The sequence below is a fragment of the Haemaphysalis longicornis genome, unplaced genomic scaffold (genome assembly GCF_048455015.1).
Source record: "Haemaphysalis longicornis isolate Haplotype H1 unplaced genomic scaffold, Haemaphysalis longicornis Haplotype H1 scaffold_8, whole genome shotgun sequence".
Lineage (NCBI taxonomy): Eukaryota > Metazoa > Arthropoda > Arachnida > Ixodida > Ixodidae > Haemaphysalis > Haemaphysalis longicornis.
The window spans coordinates 2,943,861-2,957,909 of NW_027526445.1; the positions used below are offsets into that span (position 1 = coordinate 2,943,861).

The 14,049-nt window shown below is 48.8% G+C and overlaps 2 protein-coding genes across 4 annotated transcripts in view; one reads left to right on the top strand and one right to left on the bottom strand.

The window, feature by feature from the left end:
* The window catches only part of LOC144150011 (cap-specific mRNA (nucleoside-2'-O-)-methyltransferase 1-like), a 103,371-nt gene extending 97,913 nt beyond the window's left edge, over positions 1–5,458 (bottom strand). For all 3 annotated transcript variants that reach the window (XM_077681786.1, XM_077681785.1, XM_077681784.1), the window contains exons 1-3: positions 5,267–5,458; positions 4,290–4,361; positions 2,095–2,274 (exon numbers count right to left, since the gene is read on the bottom strand). In XM_077681786.1, coding sequence (XP_077537912.1) covers positions 2,095–2,274; positions 4,290–4,361; positions 5,267–5,297 — 283 coding nt within the window. In that variant the 5' untranslated portion in view covers positions 5,298–5,458. The remainder of the gene's footprint in view (positions 1–2,094; positions 2,275–4,289; positions 4,362–5,266) is intronic.
* Positions 1–14,049, top strand: part of LOC144150010 (cap-specific mRNA (nucleoside-2'-O-)-methyltransferase 1-like) — a 267,529-nt gene that overhangs the window by 96,362 nt on the left and 157,118 nt on the right. The gene's annotated exons all lie outside the window — the stretch shown is intronic.

The window sequence follows — 14,049 nt, forward strand, 5'->3', positions numbered from 1 at the left end:
TATCGTTCCAGCGCCGTTCCTCCGCTGTCCAACGCTGCAACGTGAACCCCTTATGCGTCGCATCTACACAGGGGTTCCCGCAAGGGGAGGTGGGATTTTTTTTTTCCTCCTTAATCCGACACACTACCAATTTCCTTTACAAAGCTAAAAGCCATTTATTTCGGGGCCTTTCACTGCCACCTAACATACTGCATCAAAACGTGAGGAAATACTTATCATTTGTATCTTGAACCGGTTATTACCCAGCAAAATAAGAGCGCTGCAAATTACAACGTTCTCTGCCTGCACAATTCATCCAGCATAACTCTTTAAGCCTCTGGAAATATTGCCCTTCTTACTTGCACGCAATTACAAAATAGCTTGTGTTGCCCAGAACATATTATCAAACAAGAATCGCTTACTATCCTCAATATTTTTAACACCGCTCAGAAAAAGAATAGAAAAAGAATAATTCAATCAGGCAACAACTTTCTATGGTACATAACTGTTATGGTAAATATTTTTCCGCAGTATATTGGAGCTAAAATATGGAATACTATACCACTTAACATTAGACAAAGTCAAAATTATTCAAACACACTCAAGAAGTACATACAATGCAACGTTCTCTTATTGCTCATCTTTTGCTGAAATTTAACTTTCGTAACTAGCTGTGTATGAGGTAAAATGTCTTTTTTTCATGAGGTGTTTTTCATGATATGTTTTCTCTAAAAATCCTGTGGCTATACTAAGCTTGGCTCACTAGCAGGCATATTCCCTTTTAATTGTGACATAGGCCCGTATTCTGAGTCCCTCCTCCACTCCATTTGCTCCCTCCACTCGGGTGAGGAGAGGATTTCGCAATGCTAATGCATGGGGAAATCGAGTTCAAGGATCTCCTCCACTGGAGGCACGAGCGGAGGAAGGACTAGGAATACCAGGGATAGTCCCGATTGCAAGGTTTCAACCAATAACCTGCACACAAAAAATTCCTCCCTTTGGTTGCATTTCATCACATTTGGATCATCTGTTGTCAGCCAATCAGAGCTCATAAAAATGGCCCCTTCAAAATGGACATGAAGTGGGCAAAAGTGAGAATTCTGCCTCTGGGCACCACCTCTCGGGGTTTTACGTCAGCAAAAGTCAAAGTTAGATATTAAATAGTCCTTAAAATATTCTGAAACTTCCTGTTATTGTTTCCCGCTTAATTCCTGTAACTAGACAAAGTCTCAGTTGCCCCTGTCACCCGTACTGTCGCCGTTTTACAAAAGCTCACTCTCGCCTTTCCTACTCAGACAGCACCACCCGGTTCGTCTCACACACCAGCTTACCACTTACTGTCTTGACAGGGGTGTCCCTCAAGGATCAATCTTGAGACCCCTACTTTTCAATCTGGCAACGAGATGAATACTACACCTGTTTTTGCCAGTACACCCTATGGACGATGAAAGCTTCTTCACAAAGATGAATAACAAAAGGAAATTCCAAAAATATCAATAAGTTGTGGCCCCTCATTTGCTACTTCATGTTGTTAGCAATGTCAAAAACCTTGGTCCAGCTAGAGTATCAAAGCTCTTCAAAGCCACCCTGCCCCACACACACACACAACTACGGTAGCAACCATACAGCTGCAACGACGACTTCTTAGAAATCCCATGATGCTGAGTTATGGTTACTTACGAAGACACAAAAAATCACAAGCAAACAAAAATTGCAAACCAAGTTGTGGTGATAAGCGCATAAGTCACCCATCCTTACGCCTTGTTGGATAAAGAAGTCAGCTTGCTACATTCAAAGCTGTGAGAGTGTCAGGGTGGCCAAAAGATTGCACTGGTTTTTTGATGTATACGTAGTCACTGCACGTGACCAGATGTACGAGTATGTCCATGTTACTTTTCCTAACAAACATTAGTTGACAGTCAGCGCCTATGCTGCCCGTCTTCCCGTGTTCCTGTCTTCTTAGCGCTCCACCTTACCAACTAGCTTGAGTTTCCCTACAAGGCAAACCTCTTCCCCGCAAAAACAACACCTTTCACCACAGTTCACAGAGCAAAAGAACAGCTGCAACACATCGGCCGCTCGGGGCGTCACTGGCGCAACTCAAAGCCAACTCACCTGAGGTGTCATTTCCGCTTCCCCCCTCGTCAGTGTTGCTCTCTTCCTCATCCTCTTCCTCCTCCTGTCCCTTGGCACCTTGCTCCTCTTCCTCTTCCTCGTCATCATCCTCCTCCTCTTCCTCGTCTTCATCACCACACAGCTTGGGCATGGAGTACGTCTCGGGCCGCTTCTTGGGCACTGCGAGAGTAGGTACGCAACAACGGGGCTCGGACAACACAGATCGAGGTCCCCTGCACCCTACTCCACCAGTACCTCATGGTCTTTCTCTCAATGCAAACACATTACGAGCCCCATGATGCGAAAAGCCTGGAGTTATGAGAAGATGATAGCCGCGAAAGTACCCACCTTCAATTAAAGAAAAAACAAGTGGCAGGAACACATAGGCAAATCTGTTAATACAGACCACACACCACGGCTTTTGAGGTGCAGTTAAGTCTGCCAGCGTGCATTGAAAATAAAAGCATTACCGTAGTCTCGCGCGCATAACCCGCCCCTGCATATATGTAATTCTAACTACCACTTTCCGGCCACAGGAAAATAATAAAAAAGAATAGTCGCACATTGCCCGAACTTTCAATACAGGAAATGCTGCACCAAAGCTACTCCTCAAGCAACACAAAACGTACTATGTAGACAGAAAAAGCGTATATTTAGCAAGTAGAATACACTGACTGCGAGGCGTAAGTCACAACTCACTAATTGCCACTGCTCTCACTAGAGCTATCACTTGAGCCGCAGCCCTCACTGTTGTACACAAGGTCATCTTCGGTTCCAACCATGTTGTTAGCATTTGTTTTATTCTAGTTTTCGTCTTGTTTTTCCTTCCTTGTCCTTGTATGTTTTGCGCAGTCGCCGCCATGAAAGGCTTAGTGTTACTGCAAAGGAACTTCACGGCAGAACGGGCATTGCCGTGAAGCTGCACCTAAGGACAAAAAAACCCACGTATTACCCGCATTCCTACTTTGCCATTGAAATTTTTGCATTTTTGGTGCGGGTTATACACGCGAAAATACGGTATGCCTTGCCTGGCAATACTTTACAGCTAAAATGCGCTTGTCATGCTAGTTTTATGAAACTACCGCAAAACAGGTTGCACGCTTCAGCCCATTTATAACTTGCCTTTTTTTTTTTTAACAAAGCAAGACCCAACAGAAAAAATTACGCCCACCTCCCCTCGCGGGAACCCTGGTGTGATGCGACGCTGAAGAGGGTTCCATTGGGCGTTTCCGTTGGGTCGATTACTCGAATTGCGTGAGCAATCGTCGGGTAATGCGAGAGAGAGAGAGAGAGCAAGCGTAGCGCGGACGACCGTCGACTGAGAGACCGGCCGGAGCGCGGCACTCCGCTTCTATGCGCAGCGCGCCCGAAGGAGAGGAGACCGCGGAGAGAGAGAGTACTGCACATGCGCACAGTGCGCAGCCGCGCGACCGCAGATGTTGGGAGAGAGTGTTCGCTATCGGAGGGAGGAGAGGAGGCAAGCGGAGGAGAGACGCAGCTGTGCGGACACGGACGACGGACACACGCAGGACAGGGCCGCCGGCAAGAGATGCTCCTCTCAGCGTCGCATCTAAAAGGCAAGTTTGCAAACAGAGTCTGCCAACTTCTCGTCTTCTTTTTCAGTCTTTCAGTCTTCTCGTCTTCCACGCCACATGTTCAGTAAACCAGCTCGATTTCAGCTGTGATGTGATGGTCCCAGCAGAAAAAGCAGTCTAAAACCCTTTGTGACACGGTGCTTTGAAAGCTGTACCGACACTATGATAAAAATTGGCCTTTGATCCCCCCCCTCTTGTTTTTCTTTTTGAGAACAAGAACAAACAATATTATGCAGCACTACCTGACGTAGGGGTGCTATCCGATGTATCAAATGGCTAGCTGCTTTCTAAAATGCCATTTGGTGTTGTTTGTTTGTTTGTTTTTATTCGCATCTTGCACAACGTACATGACGCTGGGAGCGAGCAGTAAAAGCTGTCAAAAATCGACAGCTTGACAGAGCTGCAAGCCCCCCAAGAACGATAACTGATTATGCAAAGTGATGGAACAGGGCTTGCTACACTTGTATACTCTTGTACTGCAAGGGGTTCTGCAAGCTGACCCTTTTTGGACCAGTCTTGGTACATGTGCGAAAACAGTAGCGCTTACTCGTTCAGCGTAAACACACAGGTCACAACAAAAACAACAGAGCAGTGTGGTACCTTGAGCTGGCCGGAAAGCCGGAGCCTTTCTGGGGGAGTCATGGTCATTGTCCGTGTCATCTTCACTCGTGTCTGCATGAAAATAAGGAAATTTCCGATCAAACGTCCTGTTCTTGGTTGTTCGTTTGTTTTTTTCCCACAAAAGTGGCATCCGAAATTCTAAACGCCACCAGCAATATTCATATTTGTTGCTTCCAAAAGAACTTCGATACTCCAAGAAAAAGTTGATAATTTTACATGTTTTGCTAGACTTTGTTTACTTTTGCGCCAGATGACGTAAAATACAGTCGCCGATTTCTGCTGGTTTTTTTTTTTTTTTTTTCGGCTACAGCATGGGGTTTGAAAAGCCCGCCACAGGGGCTACGTATCGAAAGTAAACTTTTTGAGAAGGAATCCCGATGAAGCAACCAGGCGTTTGAGAGTGCACACTTGACACCACTGAGCGTTGCCCCAGCGGCGGAACTGTATTAATCGTGATTCACAGTAGGCAGAATACAAAACAAAAAGATATACGCCAAAGAAAGCGTTTGGGTAGCAGCGTCAGCTTTTATGCGCGACGCGATAAACGCTGCAGCAACGCTGTAGAGAAGTACTGTAACGCGGATCATACAAAAGACTACGTTTATTTTCGACTTCGAAGTGCTTGCACTGAGAAACAAGCGTTATGCTTGCGTTTAGCTTACTAAATCGAATACAATCACGGCTGAATTCCGGCAACGGCTTTCGATACCAAACGCCGGCGTTCGCACGTTTTAATTCGTTTAATTTGCGACGCCGCATCAACACGAACGATGCGCGGTACGATAGGCGTAGGCAACTTTAACGACGAGCAAATCTGAATGCGCAGTGCCGTTCCGGCCGATCGGGCAATCCACTTGAGAGCCGTTTTCGAAGGGCGCTTCCGTTATCGCGGCCAGGAATGCATCATCGAGTTGACACGCACACAGGTTGGCCATCCACTTTCGTATTGCACTTACCGGACAACATCTTCGGCTTGAAAGAGCTCATCGCGGAATGCTACCGTTGGACTCCAGCGACTGCGGCTCCACTTCAAACCCTTAACTTCTGAGCAACCGATTCGCAAAGAAGTTGAACCATTAAACGCGAACTATGGCAACAAACCGCTCACACCAAAGCAGGGCGCCGCCATGTTTTCTGTTTCTCTCTCTCTCTCTTTCTAGACGCTGCGGCTTGAAGCGACCTCGGGTGAAGGGTTTAACGCGTGTTAAGAGAATCACTGCAGATGCTGAGTTTGCAAAGTTTCTAGGCGTACATTTAAAAGAAATCGGATAAAGTTGTGTTAATACGAACAGAAATACTTGTGAAAAAAAAAATGTGTATCCACATACGCGCCAAATTTGAAAATGTCGATTTCTTGGTTTCTTGAACTTTCTTCTTGCGGTTAGAACATTTTGCGTGCTTTTGCGTCTTTGTTGCCAGTAACAATTTTAGTTTCGGAAAGATAGTATATTAGCATCCAGTTGGTGTTATATTGCCCTACTTTTCTTTTGCCTCCTTTCCTTTATAATATGACCCCCCACTATCTGATTCTGCAAATGGAAAGCATGCGTAGAAATGCAAGTAAATTTTGCTGGCGTTATTATTATTATTATTATTTTTGCACTGCAAAATGTGTGTATGCGTGGCTTCGAGCAGCGAGACAAAAATGTGCCTCGTTCATGGCAGCATGGAAGCCTCCACTCGCTCGGACCAAACATTGAAAATGATGCGAGACAAAAAAATTCCGGGCCGTCTATTGTGCCTGCGGCTTGCAGTGTATAAGTGCATTCTTGGCGCCCTGGCATTTTTGCAAATGTAGATAAGGCCGTTGGGGGCGTATAAAGCTTTGCTGTAAAAGCCTCTTGTTTTTAAAGCACGGAGCACTCTGTAGCGCTAGGCGTAAACGAGTGTCCCGGTGCTTTTTTTCTTTTTTTTTTTTAGTGCGTGTTACGTTCTAGCGGGAAACGTAAACGAGTTTACCGTTGTTTTAGGTCCCTGAGTACTTGAGACGACGCTTACAGCGACGACATGAGACGCCGCAGCCTCAGCCCCCAAGGGGCTTAATTAACATAGGCAAGAAAAACGACGCTATCAAGTGCACGCGTCGTGTATCGCGAAATCTCGTGAATATTCTCTACCTTTTGGGAGTTAAAACAACGTTCTTCACAACCCAAATGAAGTTGAGTGAGTTATTACAGTCAAATCTCGGTATAACGAACACCACATTAACGAACTTTTCAGATTAACGAGCATTTAAGAAATCCCACGCAGACTGCTTATAGTTTCAGTGTAAAATTATTTCCCTACTACGTACTTCAGAATAGCGAACTTTTCAAAATAACGATCATTTTATTAATTCCGCGCCATGTTAAGAACGCCTCAGTACTACGAACTCATACTATTTCCAAGGCCGGAGATTCTTAGATTTCCGCTAAACAATCGCGGCAAACGGAGCCGTATGCTAGCAGACGACACGGCAAAGCGCAGTGCAGAAGGAGACGTCTTGCAACTTGCTCCGCGAACGCGCGAACCGATACGAGAGATAAAAAAAAGGTGAGGAGAAGAAAAAAAAAAAAAAAAAGGAAGCATGGGTGGCCTCCTCCGTCCAGAAAGCTGCAGACGCGCTATTCGCGCCCCACCTCGAGTTCTTCTACGTCCCGCCGCTGTTCGGGTGGCTTGCTGGATCTTCAGGACATCAGCGGAGCTACAACAGAGGACATTCTCCAGACCGTGAACGTTCAGGATGAAGGAGGCAGCGAGGACGGCATGAACGACGATGCTTCCGAGGGTGTCGCGGCAGTATACTCGAAGACTTCGACGAGAACGTGAGGACTGCGGATGTGCTGGACAGCGTACAAAAACTTCGCACATTACCGGGGAAAAACCGCACGGCCAATGAGTCAGTCCACAGAAATGTGGAAGAGTTGGAGTCTTTCGTGCTAGGAAGCTTGTGCTGCACGCACCAGAAGAAAATTGCCACTTACGTTAAATAAATGTGCATTGTTTCATGATCACTTGCGCATTTTTCGTGAAAAATGACTTCAAGGATGAACGGCTGTACAGTTAGGTCGTTTTAGGCATTGAAATATTATTTGTCTTAAATTTTGCGATTTTCGCTACAACGACCTTTCAGAATAACGAGCAATTTTCCGCCGTCCCCTGAAGTTCGTTATATCGAGATTTCACTGTAAAGAGCTGTAGCTTACAGTGTTTACCGAGTGTACCGGGGACCCTACTGGGCATGTGCGCATTCGTTGCGGTAGGGTGGCGGCCAGTCCTTACCATGCCCGCGGGCGTATGCGCAGTCGGGTCCTGGTACTGATTCTCACAGAACATACGGTACACCCGCTAGGATAAATTTTGTTTTGCCTTTTTTTCCAAAGTAAAATTGTGCATGTGAACTTCAAGGAAATAAACGTCGCTTGGTATCCGTATCCAAGATCCACTTGCCTCTATCATTGAGACTCTTGCGACATGCCATGACCTCTGGATACGGGCTCGTTGCCCAACCATGCATCACATTCTCTGAGAAAAAAGCATCACGAAGAGAATTTCTTTTCCTTTTGAGCTGCTCATCGGAAGTAGCTGGGTTAGCTCTTCCACCGTAAGCCCTTATATTAACACGAAAGTGTTCTATTCCGGAATACATAAAGATTTCTGTGGCGTCATATCCGCCACGGAAATGACGCCAGTACAACGAAGCAAGCGGCCTGTCAAGGGTGCACCCCTGTACACATGGTCTTCTTGCGGGCAAGCAGCCTTTAGTACTAAAGAGTACGTTATACTTAGAGTTGTTAATTTTCGGGTTTTATATTTTAACATGAAAGTGCTTTATGCCGGGATTCACCAGTATTTCTCTAACGTTACATCCGTCACGGAAATGACGCCAGTACGGCTTTGACGAAGCGACCCGCCGACAGGACGTCGCTCGCCAAGAACACACACAAGACAGCCGCCGACCCGCAAATTATGCTCAGCTGCAGATTTCGCTGCACATTTCACTTTCGTGTTTTACCGATTCCTGCGACAGAGGAATCAACCACAGTTTTTTGCACAAATCGGCCATGTATATGCGAACGAAGAGATAAGTTAACCCTAGCGGGTGTACAAATGCATGACTGCTTCTTTATATTGGCTTGTTATGGCTTTAGAGACTTCCATAATTTGGCTGAATGTGGCAGGCTGATGTTAAGCTGTTTATTGGAGATAGTATTTTTCTATTGCCCGGAGGCCACGAGGAACGTTGTTGCGCTCTGATACTGGAACGAAAGTTGCACGTTGCCCAGTTTAAGGTTTTGTTGGAGGTAAGAAAAATGGCAGCGTACTTGACGAGCTCATCCAAATCCCATCCGCACATTTGTTGCTAGACATACTTGCGTTTGGTGGGTCTTGATTCGTCCACACGGAGCATGAAAATGAAAAAAAAAAAAATCAGGCCATATCCACGGAATGAATGATGATAAGTGGGGCGAAACTCGAGAGGGGGAGATCATCGGTAACCGTAACTCTCCCGTGAAAGTTCGCCCATTACATCATTAAGTAAGACTGTGTGCGTACATTGTACAAATCTACTTTTATTTTCGGAGTCAATGCTCCCAGGCCCAGACCTGGTGAAAGACCCCGCGCCATCGATGACTACCCCGCACCTCCACCACAATTTGTCACGTAGGATGGGACACAACGGGAAAGAAAGAACTTTTATTTAGGGCGAACTTGTCCGAACAAGACGAGAGGAAACGAGCAAAGGTCCTTGCGTCTCGTTCGATCTCCGAGAACGACTGCTTGCGCTCGTGGCGTGATCTCTTGCGTGATCTCCCCCTCGCAGTGCACGTGCGCTCACGCCTCCGTTGGCGAACACAGACAAGCTCGCGCTCCCGGTGCCGAGTTTGCGCTGCCGGTTGCAGCAGGTTCTTGCGCGTGCAACGCGGCCCACTTTGCGACATCTCCGAAAGCATGCGGCGGTCACGTACCACGAGACACAAGGGATGGACAGACCCATGACTTAAGGAGCTTCGCCCCTAAAAAGACAAATTCATGGTTACGTTCAGTTATAAGAGTGGCAGTGGCTTGTGCAGCTCAGCACGGGTTGCTCTCACTCATTGAGTGGTAAATTATAGGAATTTGGTGTCTTAAGTCTCATCTAAAGAACTAAACCCAGTCACGGCCACTGCGAAATTTGTTGAAACAGCAGAGCTGTGGTTCTGTTGCGTCGGCTCGATCATAACTCTCAAAAAAAGGTCGTGGCACTTACCAGCACAACACTAACCCTTTACTTGCCCAATTATAAGTTAAGAACTCAGTGACTCTACTAACCGGTATGCATAGCCCAGTAAAAAGCTACGCGTGACAATGTGGATCGGCTGAGCGCACAGCACGACATAGACACACTGAATACGCGCGTATCACGCGTAGACACACACAAAGAGAATTTATTAAAAACTAGTTACAGCTAGGACCCGCTGTAGTTAGCTACTACACGGGTCGACAGAGCACAGGATTTACGCAATGTGCCACAGAGGAAAGGGAGTGAAGATCACACTAGTCCACAAAACAACTAGTACACCGCACCGAAGGTCCTTTACAATAATGTCCGTGGCACGAGACTCAGATACCATAGTTCACGCGTGGGAGTGAACATAAAAACCACAACAGTTCACACACATCCGTTCTATGTCCGTACAGAGATGCATGCTCAGCCAGGCTGCCTAAACTGTGCCTTGGCCTCGCCGTTGTCAGATGGAGGGGGGGGGGTCGCACAGAAGTGCTCGCCCCCAGAGCAGTCAATACACTCATCCAACCATCATCATCCAACTACGTTGCTCAGGCAAAGGTCCCCCTGGTGGAGCGGGGGTTTTTTGTTTAGAGCAACGGTCCTTTTTCCTGGACGTAGGATTGCCAGTGTCATTTTTCTAGGTTTTCCTACCAGTCAGCTTGCCGTCGTCCCTGCTCCGTGGAGCTCGGCGTGGCTCGAGAGCCATCGGTTTTGACCACTGGTCCATGTTTAGTCAGCTGGCAGGCTGATATATATGCTGCCTTGTGAGCTTGACTCGGGACTCACTGGGTTGTCATTTGCAACCTCGCTTTCTGAGGGGTAGGAGTCAGCAGACATCTCCTCAGAGCTGCTGCTCCCCTTGTCCCCCGAGGACTCGTTGCTGCACACAGAGCAGCTCGTTTTTCCGTGGGGGTGTCTCGCGAGCTTCGAGATAGCTCGTCCTCTGAGCCGTCGTTCGCACTCGCGCCTGCGGGGAGGGTGTGCGACTTCCTCTTTTGGCGTGGCCTCTTCCTCCTGGCCGATTTCGGTGCCTCTTCGACGGATTCTGTCATCTCAACCAGCTCCTCCTCGGCTTGATCCTGTGTTGCCGCAACAACATCAGGTGCCGACTGTTCTGGAGGGCTGGCTGCCAACTACTCCTCTTGCACTGCCCGCCGGGTTTCGGAACGCCCGCCGTCCCCCTCGGACGGCATGCTCCCTGCGCCGCTAGCCTGGGTGGAACTAGAGCTATGCTGCTGGACAGGAACTGCTGAAGTTCCGACCGCTCCCGCGGGAGGCGGCGGCTGCTGAGTCACCATCGCAAACGAGCCAAAGGTGCACTCCGAAACAGCGTGATCGCCAGCACACTTAGTGCAGGGCGCCTCGCACTGTTCGTGACCGAACCGATCGCAGCGCTTGCACTTGGGCGTCGTGCATGCAGCCGCGTAGTGACCAGGAAGGCCACAGCGGATGTAGAGGCGCACAACACCCTCGTACTCGCACTGCACTGTAAATCTGCCAACCGCTACCAGGTTCGGAACTTCCCTGCTCATGTCTACTCGCATCCTACGAACACCTGACCAGACGCCCGGAAATCCCGACACGCTTTCCTTGGAGCAGCTGTGGACCTGCCCAAACGACCCGAGAGCGCGGCACAAAGCCTCGTCCGGCTGGTCGTTCGGGTAGTGCAACACCCTGATTGCCTTCGCCTGAGACCCACGATAGTCGAACCGAACATCCTGCTCACGAACAGTGAGGACAGGGTTGTTCAGGAAACGCTCAACTGCACTCTTGGTTTTGAAAAAGATTTCGAACCTGCCCGCTCCAAAATCCTGCACTCCCGAAAGCTCCTGCCTCGAGAACTCCTGAAAGAGAATCTTTGTCAACTCCACGTTCGTCACCCCTTTCGGGAGACGAGCGTAGAACGTGAAGGGCCGAAGGCCCGAAGCCGCGCATCCTGAGCTGCCATGGCTAACGCGAAGGCACAGAGATAGCACTCCTACCTAAAACACGCGCCTGGCGAGCAAAAGAACCCTCACGACTCACCCGAAATGCTGTGGCACCAATAAACCGAGCAAGAAAACCAGCGAGATGTACGAGGAGAGCGAGTATAATTTACACAAGGGCGGAAAGTCCTCTGATAGAGTCGGTGGACTTGCCGAAAAAATCAAATATTTTAGCTATAACTTTGGAATTATGCATATCGATGTGAGCATATACAATTCAGCATGGGGATTTGCAAAAACTTTTTAATCGTGATTTGAAGTGGGAAAAGTGCTGTAGTTATTATGTTCAATAATTCTTAGAATTTTGTACTATCAGTGAATGTTAGTACCTACCAAGCATCAGTTACTAACTGTACGGTCTAAACTAGTAACGGTTCCACATTTAGTGGCAAGACATACGTGCCGTTCGGGGAGGGGGGGTAGTAAAGTCCGTAGGAAGTTAGTAAATGCAGCCGTTACTACCATTTTACGAGCTTTTAAATGCAGAGCATTTCTTTAACTCACGATGTCACCCAACACTTACCGACGATCACCCAGCAGTCGACGGCCACCTGCTACATATTTGGGAGGCGCGCCGCAACCTCACCAAACGCTGGAAGCATCAGCGCCACAATAAATCACTCAGGAAACGCATTGCCCTCCTCTCTATCCAAGCGAAGGAATATGCCTACACGCTTCATCGGCAGAACTGGTTCTCGCTATGCGACCAACTCAAAGGCACGCTAAGCTCTAAACGTACCTGGCACCTACTTCGCCACCCACTTGACACCACCCCGTCCAGTACCCAGAGTAACCATCAAATACAGAGGCTTATTCGAAACAGTTCTCTTCACCCGAGAGATTTGCTCCATGCAGCTCAGACGAACCTCTTCGGCGCACCCGCAACCTACCCCTCTCCCCCCACCCAGACTTATACCGGCAATCCCAACCCTGCACTCGACGCCCCGTTCACCATGGAAGAATTACAGGCCATATTAGCTAATCTGAAACGTAACACCACACCTGGCAAAGATCGCATTACAAACCGCCTCCTTCGTAACCTCGACATCCTTGACCTCGACTCCGTCTTGCAACTGTTCAACACTCACTGGACGAATGGCACCCTTCCGGAGCAGTGGCGGCATTCGGAAATTAATTTAATCCCCAAACCCCACAAACCTGTTTCGCTAACATCACTACGTCCGATCGCCCTTACCTCATGCATTGGCAAACTGTTCGAGCGTCTTGTACATCACCGCCTCACCGACTACCTCGAAGAAAAGAATTTATACCCACTCACGATGTTTGGTTTTCGCACCAAACTGTCCACGCAGACATTCTCTTACAACTTAAGGAGCAGGTACTAGACCATCTCAGCCGTACCACGCCTCGCACCATCCTTGCGCTGGACGCAAAAGGCGCATTTGACAATGTTACTCACCAAGCGATTCTAGACAACCTCAACGCCACCCACTGTGGGTCTCGCACCTTCAACTACGTTGCAGCGTTTCTCCGAGAGCGCACGGCCACTATCAAGCTCGGAAGTCTAACCTCGCCCATCATCAGAACACCCCCTAAAGGCAACACCGCAAGGATCTGTAATATCCCCCCTACTTTTCAATATCGTATTACTTGAACTACCTACTCTTCTGAACAAAATACCCAACCTGCATCATACCATATACGCCGACGACATTACTTTCTGGGCTACCTCTGGTTCCAGTGGAGAACAGCAAGACGCCCTCCAAAAAGCTGTAGACACCACCGTCAACTACCTGCGTCCCAGGGGCCTGACCTGTGAACCTGCCAAATCAGCCCTTCTCATCCTGCGGGCCCGATCACGCGGCCGCCCTCCTCCTCCCACACCTGATCCTGAAGTGTCTATTCAAGGCGAACTTATCCCCTCGGTGACCACCCTCCGCGTCCTCGGCGTCCCCTTTGTTGCGACCGGGCGGGGGCACCCGATCCGAGCTCCGTGGCCTCCGACATACGAGTGGTAGCGTGTATGATGCGAGCGGCCAGCCGCTGTTGCAGCCGTGAAGAAGTCCAGAAGCCGTAGGCTAACGTAACTGTTTACTTCATAGCGAGAGGTGAGCCGAAGCCAAAGAACAATGCCCCGACGGGCGAGGTTACAATACAGGACTCGAGCAGAGCGACAACATCGATTCGCTGCTCTAACAGGAATGGTTTACAACGCTTGGGCAAGCTCTATTTATACCCAAAAGCGGTAGCGGTCAAACGCAACAGGCTAGAACACGCACAACACTCTTTCCAGAGTTCGTAAGCCGTTCATAGCCTCGGGCACGTTGAGTCCGAGAGAGGGGAGAGAGGAGGACTCCGTTGCGATCACCGGGGCCTCTGCGTCCTTGAAGAGCGTGGAGACGAGCCGTGCAGGCAGCCGCCGAAGTTCAGCCGCCGTAGGCAGCCGCCGAATGCGCAGAGAGCGAAGCGTCTGACGAGGCTTTGTCGCAACTTGTTGCCGACATGATTGCGCCTGTTTTCGAAGGCGCACGAGTGGCTTCGC